This window comes from Eurypyga helias, unplaced genomic scaffold, assembly GCF_000690775.1.
Source record: "Eurypyga helias isolate BGI_N326 unplaced genomic scaffold, ASM69077v1 scaffold11921, whole genome shotgun sequence".
Lineage (NCBI taxonomy): Eukaryota > Metazoa > Chordata > Aves > Eurypygiformes > Eurypygidae > Eurypyga > Eurypyga helias.
In genome coordinates this window covers 32,942-46,414 of record NW_010230252.1, presented here as the reverse complement: position 1 = coordinate 46,414, position 13,473 = coordinate 32,942, and the positions used below count along the sequence as shown (strand labels likewise).

Sequence of the window (13,473 nt, the reverse complement as noted above, 5' to 3'; positions counted from 1 at the left end):
TGGACTTCTGGTTCCCAGTATTAACTTTGTTATGATGTAGGATTTCGATTAGGACTAAGCTTTTCAAAATCTCAAAGCCAGTCTCCATTTAATGGCATCGATTCCTCCTACACATCCATGAACGTTCTCCGAATAACTGGTTCCACAGCACAGATCTGAGCTGCTCGAGCCTGGTGGTGAGAGGCTTTCTGTGCAGGTGATGCACTGTCAGCCAGAGAGACAGATTTTCCAACTGAGTTTCAAAGAAATTACTTCACAATTCTTTGTTGAGTTTAAGCGGAAGTGGTCAGCTGCTGCTCTCTTCACCCTCCAGCATTTTACCTACCAGGCTAACCAGTTTCTGACAATGAGGTGGAACTTTCCTAAGCTTGTAAAAATCAGTATTTCTCCTGTGCCAAATTTGAGAGTGCAAAGCTACAAGAATATCTCCAAGAAGCTTGTGTTAGAATTATTGAATATTAGCATAACAAAGCATTTTTCTTCCCCAAAACTTGTTCTCGGAAGTGGCCAACCCCATTTTTCACTAAAACTTTCCAAAACAATCCAGCCTGAGGCAGAGACAAGGCATGGAAAACATAAGATCCAGCAGTTAAAGGCTGACAAAGTAATAAACAACTGAAAGTAGGGCTTTATGATGGAAAGTGTTAGGGAACTTTAACTCTAGATGTCATTGCCAGCTTTGCTTATAATAAATGTGTCAGTAGCAATATGAAAAGATGTGTGCAATAAGTTAAAGGAATGCTGTATTAACCTATTTTATGCAGCATGTCTGCCCACAAATTGCTTGCATCTCAATATGTTTCAGAAGGCAAGGATTTTTTTTTTTTCCTGAATGTATTAATTTTCTAACTAAATGAACCGGGAAATTATAGATTTTAATGTAACAGTGACACCCTGTGGTCAGTAGTGATGGAGTTTACTCTGAAAAGTAGCTTTTTCTTTTGTGATGCATTAATCTATAGCAAGACCAGAGAGAAAAAGAAATAAGAAAGAAACGTAGTTAACTTTCAGGGTTTTCCACAGAAAGGTATTGTCCCATTTTCATGCCTTGTATGTAGAAATACATTCTTCTAATTGCTCAAATAATGAAATAATATTTATTTATGTGCAGTTGCCTCATTGAAATAAAGGGGAGTGGCAAGCCTTAATTTTAGACAACTTGATAATACAACTCGCAGGAGGGTCTCTGTGGGCACAGCCACTTTACAAAGCGCTGCTGGCGTAGTTATTTCTATGGTTATCTATATCTCTGTAGGGGAAGGAGTTTTCCCTGATGGCACACCAAGTAGTGGTGGGTAGCAGACTGATGCCAGAGGGACACAATAGTACCACACCACGCCAAGAGTGCCAGCTAGGCAGGATGTAACATTTGGAAGTATTAGTCTGGTGCTGCTTTCAGTGTGGACAGTCTGATTTAACACGTGTAGGTCCTCCTTTTAATTCTTCCTCCCTTCCTTGAACAAATGCTCAACTAATATACTGATATTTTGTCATATGTATGTGCGCCTATCTTTAAGGTACTGTGGCACTGAACTTTACAATGCTGTGGCCCCTAAACTTTCTGGGACAACAAATCTTCTCTTATTTAATACCTATTTCATGCATATCTGGGATCCTTGATATTGTGGTTTCAAAATCACACCATTTAAAAAACCCCAAATTTATGAGACACCTGGCCTATAGTTTCTGGTTCATACCTCATGCATCCTTGGAATTACTGATGCTGATCTTGCCATTTTTAAGGGAAGGGAAAAGTTAATTTTCTGTCAGACAAAGCCAGGTTTAAAGATCAGTAAGGAAGGAGACTGACCGTCCCAACAAGAAATTATGGGGAGGTAGTAAAGCAAACTGAGAAGCATGAAGCATTTATTATTCACCAGCAATAATGGTTTCCTGTTAAAACTGGCTGTTTGACAAAGGTGATGAATTTAATTCCTTGCTCTCTCGTTAGGGAATTACAAAGTTAGCATGGGACAGGAGCAAAAAGTCTTCTGCCTTCTCTAGAGAGTTAAGCTAAAGCTAGCCAAAGCTAAAGTTTGGAACATGTTCAGGAACCACTGTCAGGAATTTAGTGATTATCAAAGCTCCGCAAATGTCGAAAAAGATTGGAGCACTGAAGTTGTCCTGGAAGCCAAGCCATTGTTCACCCACACACACGTTCATACATAAGCAGCTCACTGAGTGCTTGTCTAGGCCATATCCTATGAAATAGCTGCAGTGCAACTTCTCATGAATCTCAGCACAACTTAGTGCCTGTCGGGCAGTAACAACGAAACTGTGGGCTTTTTAAAGATCTCGTATTGACAGTGAATGTTTTCCAGGCTCAGATTGTTGAAAGGATTGAAACTCATTATCTCCTTTAAAAGCCTGACAAATATTGGACATGTGATTAAGGAAGAGGCCTTGTTTTAAATGTTATGTCAATTTTTAGCTTTTCTTTTAGAGCCCCTCATGCTTTTAATGGCTGCAAAAGCAAACCAGCTTCATAGCTGCTCAAACTTGCAGAGAAATTATTTATTAGGTGCTATTTCAGACTCTGTGCTTGGACAGGCTGGGCTGTAATATTAACCTCCAAATTAGTTAGTAGTGCTGCTGAAGGATTTTTTCCAACATCTGTTTTTAGCACTGTTAGAATGGAGCTTGGACTATGGATTATTTAAGGACTTTTTGAATGGGGCCACACTGGAGATGAACTGCAGTGATTCTGCACACGAATCAAGAAAACACATTCTATTTGCCCATACCACATGGAAGAGCAGACAGATGCACCTGAGCCTGCTGCTGAAATAGCAGTATGTTACAGTAGACATCTTATCGGAAGTGTTGTGAAGAGAACTTCAAAGGACAGTGCGTCTTAAAGGCAGATACCCACTCATTGCATATTAAGAGCACTGGTTTGAAGGCATGTCAGATTTGGAGGTCAGTCAGAGCTGCTGTGTTATATACACCATCTCAAGACCTTGTCTACAACTGGCTGAATGTTAAAATGGCAAATCCATCCTGATGCAGATACTATTATAGAGACATAAACATGTTCATACACTGATTCTGGGAAGTAATGGTTTAAGTGTCCTGTACTAGGATGAAAGCTGCCATACCAAGGGTGTTACCAGTGTAAAGCTGTGACCACAGGTGACACTTTGTCACCAAATGCAACTTAGTTGATATTTTTCTCATTTTTGCACAAAGACAAGTATTTCATGAAATAATTCACTGGGGATAGAAAGTGACTGCAACTAAATCAGTTTCTGGGTCTGTTGATCTTCCTTGGGAGTTTAACAGCTGTGATGTATCTCAGCATATAATTTGCCTATAACTTTGATCCCCATGTAAAAGTTACTGAAAATAAGTATATCTAGATGAATGCTCTAGCAGTTATGACTTAACCTCACAGCTGGCAGGAAACTCCATGTAGGACACCTTCTTCTACCTTTTCATCCCTGGAACAGTCATTTCTGATGGAAACCTTACAATCATCCTGAAAGAACAGGCATGGTAATGATATGCATGTTTGTATCATACCAGCGCTTCTAAATGTTAGTCTCCCTTTTCTCTCCCCCAGCCCTTCTCCATACCCTGAGTCTTTCCACTAAGAGGCCTTAGGTGTGTTTCTGCAGGGACACTTGCAAGCCCAACAGCTGCCACTGTGGAGCTTGAAGCAATGACTTCCAGAGAAAATGTATGAATCTTAGCAGCTAGTGCAAAAAGAGACAGAATTTCCAGTTGAAAGCTGTCATAAATGCATATCCTTTGCATATTGGACACAGATGTGTTGTATAACACGTTTTCTGACCGGTGGGTTACACAAACAAAGTGTGTGACAAGTGACTGAAATGTGAAACATGTACTTCGGTGATTCACTCCATAATTCACAGATTAGTGTACTTTAAAGTACAATATCCCTTCTTAGAGGGTCTCATTGTGTGAGCAATATTAAACAGTACTGTTTTGCCTGTCACAGTTATGCATCTCGGCTCCTTTGAGGTCTTTATTACAGGTTTTGAGCAGCTACCTAGCTCAAGATATTGTTTCCTGCCTGAAAGTAGGACCTGGGACAATACTTCATTGGATTATTCTTTATTATTGCCTTCCAGAAATGTTGGAACTTCAAAGAGCCTGTAAGACCAATGATAATACAATGGCAAGCACTGTTAAAAACAGAAACAAATACAACAAAATGTTAGGAAGGTTTATTTCAGGACTGAAAAAAACCACTTATGGGTATATCCTGAAAGGGAACTTAGCAACTGCAACACGCAGGACATCATCTTTTGCCTACCTCACCAGCTGGCTGTATTCCTGACTGTGAAGGAGAAGCTCGGGCTCCCAGCCTAGCCCACAGGGACAGGTAAGTCCCTCAGAAGAAAAGCAACAGAAATCAGCTCGTTGTGCAGTCAGGCCTCTAAGCTGAACATACTGACTTGCAAATGTAACAGGCATGGTTTAACCTCTGAATCTCTCTGGACCCAAAGTCAAAGTTGGAATATGGAAAACTTACCTGTGCATAGGAACTCCTGTCCTGAATTTGAGCTGTGATTGCATGCTGATTCCGTCTGCCTGACTGCTAAACTTCTGGTGTACGTCTGCCTAAATTAGCCCTACAGGGAGGAGAACCCTCTGGTGTCCTTAAGGTAGACAGAAGCTGGTGTCTTTGAAGATCTGACGACCTCTCTGCCTAGTATCATTGCCTGCCTCTGATTATCTCTAGAGCCTAAATGCTTCCAAAGGCATCTAATCTTCTTCAGTGGGAAGTCTGAAGAGGTTTTGCTAACAAAGGAGATCCAGTGTCCTGGATCACATATCCACCATAATAAAACAGAAAAAAAAGCTTCCCAATTTCAGCTTTATTTTAAAATCTAATCACAGAAAGAAGAAGGTGAAAGATCTTACTAAACAAGTCAATTTAAATCACAGACTCAGTTCCTTTTCCTCCCTGACCAATATCCCAGGGAAGGCTTTATTCCATAGGAAATTTAATATTATACATTAGGCAGAGTTGGTAACAGGTTTACTATTCTTTTTCATGAATATGCTGAGAGGGGATCAGGAGAGAGAAGGACCAGTAGGAAGAAAATAAAAATCAGAGGATTATGAATTTCTGACAACTGGCTATTTTTTTTAAGTCTTAATTTAAATGAGAAAACTTATCAACGTGCATCACGTGCACATTTAAATAATATTCAAAGATTGGAACCTATATCTATGGAGAACTTCCATAATATCCAAGCTATTCAACTATTCCCAGCATGTTATAAATTAGGCTGTTGAATGCTGCTTCAGGACTGTGGCAGGGTGTGAAATTTGCTGTTTTGGCGGTTGTGTTGTCTTTTGTACTGGTGAATATGACAAATGGTGGGTTAGACTCATAGGATAAAGTTTTTTAAGTGGTTATTTCCAGTTGATATAAACTTATGAACTCTTTAACAGATCTGCCGTAATTTAACACTTTCTTACATTGTGGTGTTCAATTTGGGTGAAAGTACCTTGTAGTCTTCCTCTAAAGCAAGAACAAAATGTTATTTACATGGTGGTTTCATGATCTCTAACAAAGAGGGAAAAAAAAGAAAATGAGAAGAGTGAAAATGCTAGGAGAAAAGTTCTTTGTGAAAGAGTAGCCATTAATACAAAACACATTTAGAGGGTAGATGTCCCAAAATCTTTTGGATGACTAATCCAATGCAAATATTAAGATTCCAACTTGCAAAGTCTTACACATATCCTTAAAATTGCACATTTGAATAAATACATTTGTTGTATTTGGTTGTATGTAAGCCTTTGCAGGAATAGATGCAGGCTACTTAAAACCATGTAGAGAGATAAAGAGAGAAAAGGCGTTTGGCTTTGTTTGGCTCTAAACCAGCAACCATCTCATCTGCCAAAATCACATGTAATGGACCGTTAGTTCTCTGTTCAACATCCTGTGTTTGAAGAGTCTTACCTTATAAAGATGTCAAAACTAATGCTGTTATAAGGAATTTCCTCTGAGAAACTCATCCATTTGTGGAGAAATGTGTATTTTACCCATGGTAACTAACATGCATAGCCTGCTATTTATGAATAATTATAAATAATACGCTGTGCTGATGTTGCATTTTTGTGTTGTTATCTTACAGATGGGAGTTGCTGTAGTGGATTCATCGGTTGCAGGACTGGGTGGTTGTCCCTATGCAAAAGGGGCTACTGGAAATGTAGCCACAGAGGATGTGATATACATGCTTAATGGTCTGGGGATCAATACAGTAAGATATTTTTACTTTCTAAGTAAGACTTTAAGGAAAACAAAAATATTTTTCTAGAAAATGTGCTACATATACCTGACAATTACTTTTGCTGTACAATAAAAAATTGGGAGCAAATAGTTTTTGCAAACTCCGTGCTTTAACATGGCTTGACACATAATATGAATGATGTTGCCTTTGCTAGCAGTTAAGAGTAGAACTGGTGTGTGTATTGACAGGAATTTGAACAACCCCCCTCTCCCTGTCTGGAGCTATGAGTAGCACTGTTGCAATTGCTTTGAGTCATTGCTCTGCCTTAGTAACAACAAAAAAGTCACTACTGTAGATATTGCCCCAGAAGGCTGATCATCTCTACAGGGCTAAGACTGAGTGGACCTCAGCCTTATTTTCACAGTTTTGTATTTGGTTCATAGTGTAACAAATTAATATAATTTATTGTCAATTTTTCTGGCTTCAAAGTAGAGAAAATTTTGGTGTTTGGAGTCCAAACACAGAACATTGCTATTTCTCAGGTATCCACTTAATAGATTTTAAAAGTGTACAAAATCTGTAACTGGCTAGCAGGCTTCACAGCCATTTTTATTTTGAGCCGTATTCTTGGAGGAGAGAGCAAAGCAGCTTATCTGCACTGAACTGTGCTTTAATGAACACTGCCAGTGAGCATCCACACTTCAAGAGCACATATTTAGTACCCCTGGCTTGGTTGGAATGTTAATTATTATGTATTCCTGGAAACTAAGTAATGCCACCTTCTCCAAAGAATGTGCTCTTTGGTCTTTCTGCAGTCATTGCTGTTCTGGAAATGTGGCCTAATGAGTTTGTTACTAACTCTAGCAATACAGTGACTTTACCTGCAACTTAGACATAGAATTTGAGAGTCACACTCAAAGGAGAACATGTGAAGAGCTGCTGAAACTGCAACATGTGTGGTTTGTATTTAAACTACTGCAGAAAGAAATTTAAAAACCTGATGTCTGAAATACAATGATCTGAGTTACTGGGGAGCTTGTTACTTGCCTGTTGGCTGCACTTCAGTATGGCACGCATGCCAATGGAGTTGCTTGATATAAAAGGATCATGGAACTTGTTTCTGAATTGTACATCTCCTGAGCACTGTTACATCATACTCAGAACCTTACAGAGTTCACTGTAATGTTTTTAGGGAGTTCTGGGTAGATGTCAGATACTTGTTTAGAAAAGGTTTAATCATTACTGTCCTTTGTCCGAGTGGATTCTGAAGTGTTTATACCTGCTTTGAGGTACCTTTTTTTTCATGAAGAAGATGTTTATTCTTTTGAAACAACACACTTCTTTGGATAAGGAAGAGAAATCATGCATTTCACTTTACATTGCTGTGCACCCTAGACTTAGGCTTTCAGAAAAGTCTTTCCTTGGATGAAATACCCATTGATTTTTCCAACTGACTCATAGCAAAAGGAGTCAATTAAATAAAAATAGCCTGCTTAAATGAAAAACCTTGTTCTAGGCTTCTTGATTAGATTTATTAATCTGTTAATAATCTGGTGTCCAAGCAGGAATCCAGCTTGTCTTAAAGGTTGATTCCAAATCCCATGGAGATAAGATTCTCACCATCAAAAATTTAGTTCTCCTTTTTTTAAAAAATAGTTTTAGATTATGCAACAGCAAAACAGAAGGCTTTGCTTCTTGACCCTTTTCTGGCCCATTAACAAAAGAGTAGTTTATTGGATGAGAGAAACAAAGCCTCAAAATTACTACCTTACTACATGACCTTTGGTGATTGCAGTGTTGGTTGGGTTTGGTACCTTTGTCAATTCTGTAAATTCATTGTAAAAATCTATTAATATGTCCCTTTTTTTGTAACAGCACAAAGTGAAGTTATAATTACTAATGCTGTCCATTTGCAAGGAACGCTTTTTGATGTTTCTCTCAGCTATGCACTAAAGCTTTCATTTTGTTGGCTGAAGTCACTCAAAGTGTCAGCCAAAGGGTGGACAGTATTGGACAGTATTTAAGTGTACATTCTTGAGTTCAGATTCACTAGATAGATCAAAATAATAATGCTCATTCTACACTGTGGAGGATTGACCCTAGCTGGATGCCAGATGCCCACCAGAGCCACTCCGTTACTGTCCTCCTCAGCTGGACAGGGCACAGAAAATACAACAAAAAGCTCGTGGGTCAAGATAAAGGCAGGGAGAGATCACTCAGCAATTACAGTCATGGGCAAAACAGACTCATCTTGGGGAAAATTTATTTAATTTCTCACCAGTCAAATCAGAGTAAAAGAGAACTAAACCCAAATCTTAACACACCTTTCCCTGACCCCTCCCTTTTTTTCTGAGCTCAACTTCACTCCTGATTTCTCTCCGTCCTCCGCCTGAGCAGCACAGGGGAATGGGGATTGTGGTCAGTTCATCACATGCTGTCTCTGCTGCTCCTTCCTCCTCAGAGGAGAGGACTCCTCACACATTTCCCCTGCTCTAGCGCAGAGTCCCTCCCATGGGAGACAGTCCTCCACCAACTTCTCCAGTGTGGGTCCCTCCCACAGGGTGCAGTCCTTCAGGAACAGCCTGCTCCAGTCTGGGTCCCCCTGGGGTCACAAGTCCTGCAGCAAACCTGCTCCAGCCTGGGCTCCCCTCTCCACATAACAGCCTCCTTCGGGAGAGCATGGGGTCTTCCTTGGGCTGCAGATGGGTGTCTGCTCCCCCATGACCCTCCATGGCTGCAGGGCACAGATGGCCTCACCATGGGCTGCACCACGGACTGCTGTGGAATCTCTGCTCTGGCACCTGGAGCACCTCCTCCCCCACCTCCACTGACCTGGGTGTCTGCAGTGTTCTTTCACAAATCACCCTCTCTCAGGCTGCCATTTCTCTTCTCAAGTTTTTCATAGAATCATAGAATCACTAGGTTGGAAAAGACCTTAGAGATCATCCAGTCCAACCGTATAATTTTGGTTTTTTCCTTTCTTAAGTATGTTATCCCGGAGGTGCTACCACCATCGCTGATGGGCTCAGCCTTTGCCAGCAGCAGGTCTGTCTTGGAGCTGGCTGGCATTGGTTCTGTCATACATAGGAGAAGCTTCTGGCAGCTTCTCACAGAAGCTACCCCTGTGGCCCCCTGTTTTTCAGAACATATAACCAAAAAGTGGCATATGAAATGAATCTCTAGCAGGCTAAATGTGAAAAAAATTTCTAGCAGAGCCCATCTACGAAGAGATTCATTGGTTGTATGATGGTAATGGATAGATAATTATGCCATAGATCATTAATGCTTATGAAACTTCATAGGGAGACATGTACTTTCTATAAAAACAGTTTCTATACAATTCCTATGTAATTACAGTAATAGTAGTTGTTCTTACGATGCCCTCAGTGTGCTTGGCAAACACTGAGCATTTCTGAGAAGCAACTAAGTACTGTTAGCCTCACATTACTGACATCAAAACGGAAGCTCAGAGAGATAATAGACTTGGTATTTATGAATGCTGAATGAGAACTGATTAATTGAAGTCAATGGGAGTTAAAGGACTTTGCCTTCTGGCAGAAGCTTTTCTGACTTCAGGCATTTATCCAAGTTCATAGATAGTATTGGAGATACTTGTCTTTGTGTTTCATGGTTTCATTCCTTGATGTCAAGGAATAATTCTGGATATATGTGGTGGTTACCACGTACTCTTAACTACATTTCTGAATATCTTCAGAAGACATATTATTTTGACTCATCAACCATAAAGACACCTGTCACTACTCTTTTGCATGCCCATCTGTGAGTCGCGCCATGAATGCTGGGTTTGTGCCCTCATGGTAACCCTCTTTGGTTCATGACACTTGCATAAGGAAAGCCGGTGTACAAGGCAGAGATGCTTGTATTCCATTTAAAGAATGTGAACTGTGAACATATGTTTCTTATCAACATGTATCACATTATACAGTGTTACAGTGCTGAAAATGTGAATATTCTGTAGTTTGGGGGTTTTATTTTGCCATCTTCCATAGTCTTAACTACCAAATATGTCTGTAGTGGTATGTTTCTTATTTATTTCTCCCTGGTAAAAAAGCAAGCTGCTCTAAAAAGTTTTTAGATTTCATTATGCAAAATAGCACTCTACAAACTAAAGCCTACATAATGACCAATAAAGGATAAACAGAATGTGCTGAAATCGCCCTTGTTATAACTGTATTAAAATGAGACAATTATAAAAAGATGTTTTTCAACAATATGTTTTAGATGGTGCTAAATACTAGAGCTGATTGGAAACTTAGAAACACTTTTTTTTTTCAAATTAAAAATGTTTTTGAGTACATTTCCATGAAGTAATTTCTATTCTTATTAACATTTTTAGCCAATTCCAAGAATGTAAAAGGCAAAGTTTACTGTAAAACATGAAAATAAGTGCTAGATCTAATTAACGGAGTAAGCATCTAAATTAGGTTTTGGTCTGAACTTTAGTCCAAAGTCTGTAAGTATTATGAAAGTGTATTTCTGGTGCAATACATCTTGTACTCTTTAGTGCTGAGTGACACACTTATCCTGGTTTTATGTGACTGCTTAGTGTATTGGTAGCTCAAAGTCCCCTTTCACATCCCTTCTACAAGAGCTTTACTGGCTTCTAAATTCCAGTTTTTGGAGCAAGTGCTTAGATCACTTATATGATCTAACTCTAAAACTTCTACTGTACATGAGTAATCCAGGAGAAAAATAATGAAGTATTTTTTTCCTCTTTAATTAGAGGTCTGATTCCATTTTAGCAGTCAAACAGTACTGGTATATAACATTACTTAAAAAACTCAAGGAACATTTTTTAGCACAGACAGAACAAACAGATGCAATTTTTTTTGTCTGTTGTGCTAGCAATGTAAATTGTTATCTTGCATTGAAAAGAACTTCTTCAAGAGAATGCAGGATCATGTTTTTCCCTGAACTCATTTGCCAATAAAAGCATGTTTCCTCCATTTTCCTGAGCAGCAAATGGGATACTTATAAGCATGAACTTTCTTAGTGTTGGGTGATAATAAATACAGCACATAGGTAGACACTGAATTTTTCTTCCAATTTATAGTTGTTATTCCAGTTCTTTATTCCAGATTATTTTAAGTTTGAAAGATATTAGTGGAGTATTCAGTTCATTACTGTTAGGATAAGAAATCACGCTCAAAGTGGGAAAGCCTTGCAAACAACTGGAAGCTGTGACTTTTGTGTACCTCTCTCTAACTCTGCTGATGTCCATTACTGACCTATGATGTGAATTAGGACCTTTGTTTGCAAAAATTAGACCTGTGGAAGAAAAAAAAGGAGGAGTTTTAAAGTATTTTCAACGTATGCATTTATTATTCTTAACACTTTTGACTTCTTTTTTAGGGAGCAAATCTTTATAGAGTGATGGAAGCTGGAAACTTCATCTGCACAGCTTTGAACAAGAAAACAAACTCAAAGGTTGCACAAGCTTCCTTCAATACTGGAACTATCAATTAAATGGATTTTATTGCAGCTTAATTATATTTGTCATATACCTTGACTAAGGACATTTATATCAAGAAAACAAATACAAGAAAACCATTTCAGCAAAGAGCCAAAATAGAACCCATATATAACTTTTTCTTCTGGAAGGAGTTATTGTACTGTACTGTTGTGTCACGAATTGTCTGCTTTGTAAGAAATAAATGACTGTAGTACAGAACCCTGTGCTTAATAATGTATAAACACCAAGACATTTTACCACATTGAAATTGATTTTTAGTTCTTTTCAGGAAAACTGGAGAGAAGCAGCAAATACATAGTTAATTTTTAATCAAGATGACTTTTAGAACAGTACAAATATTTGCAGTAGTTTATGAGAACCTACACTGTGTGTGGCCATTCTATTATGTGTTTTATTTATCTGAATCTTTATTTGTCAAACTTTTCATTTGTTAAGTCAGTTGTGTTATGAACATGGAGCCAAATCTGAATTCACCATAAGAATTTTTTAGAAATAGCACTTTTTAATTTTTGTTTTGTTTAACATCTGTTAAGTATATAGATGACTTCATCTTGTTCCAAGACTTTGTGGTGAATGGCAGTCTGCCAGATCCTCCAAATCGAGTGCAAATTTCCTTATTTGTTACATATGTTAAATTTGTTGTAGGTTGTTTTTTTTTTGTCAAGTGTATTAAAATCTAATTATATGAGGCAATTGAAAATCGACAAGTTTTTCAAACATCATTTAGTGCAGTAGTGTGTAGAAGGGCCTAATTTTTTGTCAAAGATCTCATCGAACAATTTGATTTTTTATTCCAGTTTATGAATTGACATTCTCATAAGTCATGATATTTTCTGGATAATAATATTCTGCTGTAGTAACTTATGCAAAAGGAGACACAATTTTCTTTGTGCTCTACTGATAGTGATATTGTACTTTTCAATGTCTTAGTTCAGCAACAGGCCAGTGAACTGCATTTTGATTTTTAGATCAATATTGGACGAATTCAAAGAAAAGCCTTATCGTGTATAAACTGATCAAATGCACCATGAACGTATTGTCATTTTTTCAGTCTGAAACTTCAGTACTGTTGTTAGTTTTTTGTGCAGGATCCTTCTGTAATTCTCTGTGTTTTCTGAAAATCTGTAACCATGAAAGTCGAAAACCCTGGACTATGATCTTTTTCCACATTCTCCATTTTTCTCCAAAATATGAAAGGTTGGACAAGGTAAGATGAAAGAAAGTGAAAGATAACATGTAAAGAAGGAAAAGGCTGAACCATTCTTGTCTGAACTCATCTCTGCCAAGTTACAGCTGAATCTTAGCTTGCCTTTGAAATTCCAAAAAGTGAACTGCTGAGATCTTCTAGCCAGTATTGCAGTTTGGAATTGGCACAGCTTAAGAAAGTCAAACTTTGCATGCCAGGTAACTCAAAACTGTATAAATTTGTATAAAACCTCTATCCTGTTTATGCCATAATGATAGTCAAAACTACTATAAACTACATAGTTTCACTTTCCTCATGGTAAGAGTCAAAGAACAAGCAAAGAAATGTGTTCAGGTGAGGCAGGAAATACCTTGCCTATCAATCCACAATACAAAAACACACCCCTTCCTGTCCTATCTAGTGAAAAGTCTTCCAAGTACGCTTAGAGATGTGAACACCCTGATTTGCTTGACCTTCTCTGGAGGCATAGCTGGATCAGCACAGAAAATGAGGCTTCAGCCTCATTTCCCCATGCTTCAGCTGGGGCTTCGTTATTTAGCAGCCACTATGGCTCATATATCAAA

General features: G+C 38.5%; 1 protein-coding gene across 1 annotated transcript in view; it reads left to right on the top strand.

Annotated features, from left to right (window-relative positions):
* Positions 1–11,898, top strand: part of HMGCLL1 (3-hydroxymethyl-3-methylglutaryl-CoA lyase-like 1) — a 55,398-nt gene extending 43,500 nt beyond the window's left edge. Inside the window, exons 7-8 of the mRNA XM_010160675.1 lie at positions 6,114–6,239; positions 11,583–11,898. Of these exons, the coding sequence (XP_010158977.1) occupies positions 6,114–6,239; positions 11,583–11,696 (240 nt within the window). The 3' untranslated portion in view covers positions 11,697–11,898. The remainder of the gene's footprint in view (positions 1–6,113; positions 6,240–11,582) is intronic.
* The last annotated feature ends 1,575 nt before the right edge of the window (positions 11,899–13,473 follow it).